This window comes from Austrofundulus limnaeus, unplaced genomic scaffold, assembly GCF_001266775.1.
Source record: "Austrofundulus limnaeus strain Quisiro unplaced genomic scaffold, Austrofundulus_limnaeus-1.0 Scaffold1516, whole genome shotgun sequence".
Taxonomy (NCBI): Eukaryota; Metazoa; Chordata; class Actinopteri; order Cyprinodontiformes; family Rivulidae; genus Austrofundulus; species Austrofundulus limnaeus.
Genome location: NW_013953918.1, coordinates 45,642 through 47,414, shown reverse-complemented (window position 1 = coordinate 47,414; position 1,773 = coordinate 45,642). Strand labels below are relative to the sequence as shown.

The following is a 1,773-nucleotide window of genomic DNA, read 5'->3' as shown; positions in this document are numbered from 1 at the left end:
TCCTAATGGGGACTCTCTGGTTCTGTTGGGGGTCTTCAGCACTCATGTGGGTAAAGACAGTGAGATCTGGAGGGGGTTCTGGAGGGCTCTCCTAATGGGGACTCTCTGGTTCTGTTGGGGGTCTTCAGCACTCATGTGGGTAAAGACAGTGAGATCTGGAGGGGGTTCTGGAGGGCTCTCCTAATGGGGACTCTCTGGTTCTGTTGGGGGTCTTCAGAGCTCATGTGGGTAATGACAGTGAGACCTGGAGGGGGTTCTGGAGGACTCTCCTAACGGGGACTCTCTGGTTCTGTTGGGGGTCTTCAGAGCTCATGTGGGTAACGACAGTGAGATCTGGAGGACTCTCCTAACGGGGACTCTCTGGTTCTGTTGGGGGTCTTCAGCGCTCATGTGGGTAATGACAGTGAGACCTGGAGGGGGTGCTGGAGGACTCTCCTAACGGGGACTCTCTGGTTCTGTTGAGGGTCTTCAGAGCTCATGTGGGTAATGACAGTGAGATGTGGAGGGGGGTGGTTTGGAGGAGCGGCCCCCTGATCTGAACCTGAGCAGTGTTTTGTTGTTGGACTTGTGTGCTCCTTATGGATTGTTCATAAACATCATGTTGTAAAACTTTGATCAAATGTTCTAAATGTTTTATCAGTTTGCTGGTTTTGTTTTTCTTCTCTGCTCTCCAGACTCAAAGGCCATCGTGGACGGGAACCTGAAGCTGATCCTGGGTCTGATCTGGACCCTGATCTTGCACTACTCCATCTCCATGCCCATGTGGGAGAACGAGGATGARGAGGACGCCAAGAAACTGACCCCCAAACAGCGTCTGCTGGGCTGGATTCAGAACAAGGTCCCCCAGCTGCCCATCACCAACTTCCACCGGGACTGGAGGGACGGGAAGGCTCTGGGAGCCCTGGTGGACAACTGTGCCCCGGGTAGGGGGACGTGTAGATCAAAAGTCCAAACCTGCTGTTTTACCTGATTATGAAGAATCCAGATTAGACTGAGCTGAAGCTCCGCCCACATTTCCAAACTCTGTAACATTATTTTATTAACGTCAGATTAACTAAACTCAACAATATCTAAAGATTACTGCAGCACCCTCTGCACCCATAGCTCTGTTTGTGGTCTCTTATCACTGCSTGTGTTGCCTTCAGGTCTGTGTCCTGACTGGGAAACTTGGGATCCCAGTCAGCCGGTGGAGAATGCTCGTGAGGCCATGCAGCAGGCTGATGATTGGCTGGGAGTCCCACAGGTACCGCCCACCCACCAACATGTGACTGATGTCAGAATCTGTTGTTGTTGTGAAAAATAAGCCCAACAAGCTGCTGAAATCTGTCACAGTTTGATGATGAAAATCCCCTCATTTTGTTCTCAGCTTCAAGTCTTCAGCTCTTCTTGTCACAGCCCACCAGCTGACCTGTTCTACCCCTCCACATGACAACGAAATCTGATTGGTCAGAAGTGTGTGGGCATGTTTGTTTAAGCTGAAAGCACTTAGACGCTGCATTTGGCTTCAACTACTCGCTTCTAGAATCAACTGTTGTACCCAGAATCAGACATTTACAGAGTCAAACAGTCCAAAACTCTGAGATGGAGACAAAACAGGACAGAGTCTGTCTGCAGGATCTGTGGAGCTCGAACCACCACCCATTCATGGACAACCAACGGTGGCTAGTGTCCCACAGTGGGAGGGGTTTACAGGTGTCCCACAGTGGGAGGGGTTTACAGGTGTCCCACAGTGGGAGGGGTTTACAGGTGTCCCACAGTGGGAAGGGTTTACAC

General features: G+C 51.0%; 1 protein-coding gene across 1 annotated transcript in view; it reads left to right on the top strand.

Annotated features, from left to right (window-relative positions):
- The window catches only part of LOC106535645 (filamin-C), a 48,910-nt gene that overhangs the window by 12,366 nt on the left and 34,771 nt on the right, over positions 1-1,773 (top strand). The window contains exons 3-4 of the mRNA XM_014032702.1: positions 675-923; positions 1,146-1,243. Coding sequence (XP_013888156.1) covers positions 675-923; positions 1,146-1,243 — 347 coding nt within the window. The remainder of the gene's footprint in view (positions 1-674; positions 924-1,145; positions 1,244-1,773) is intronic.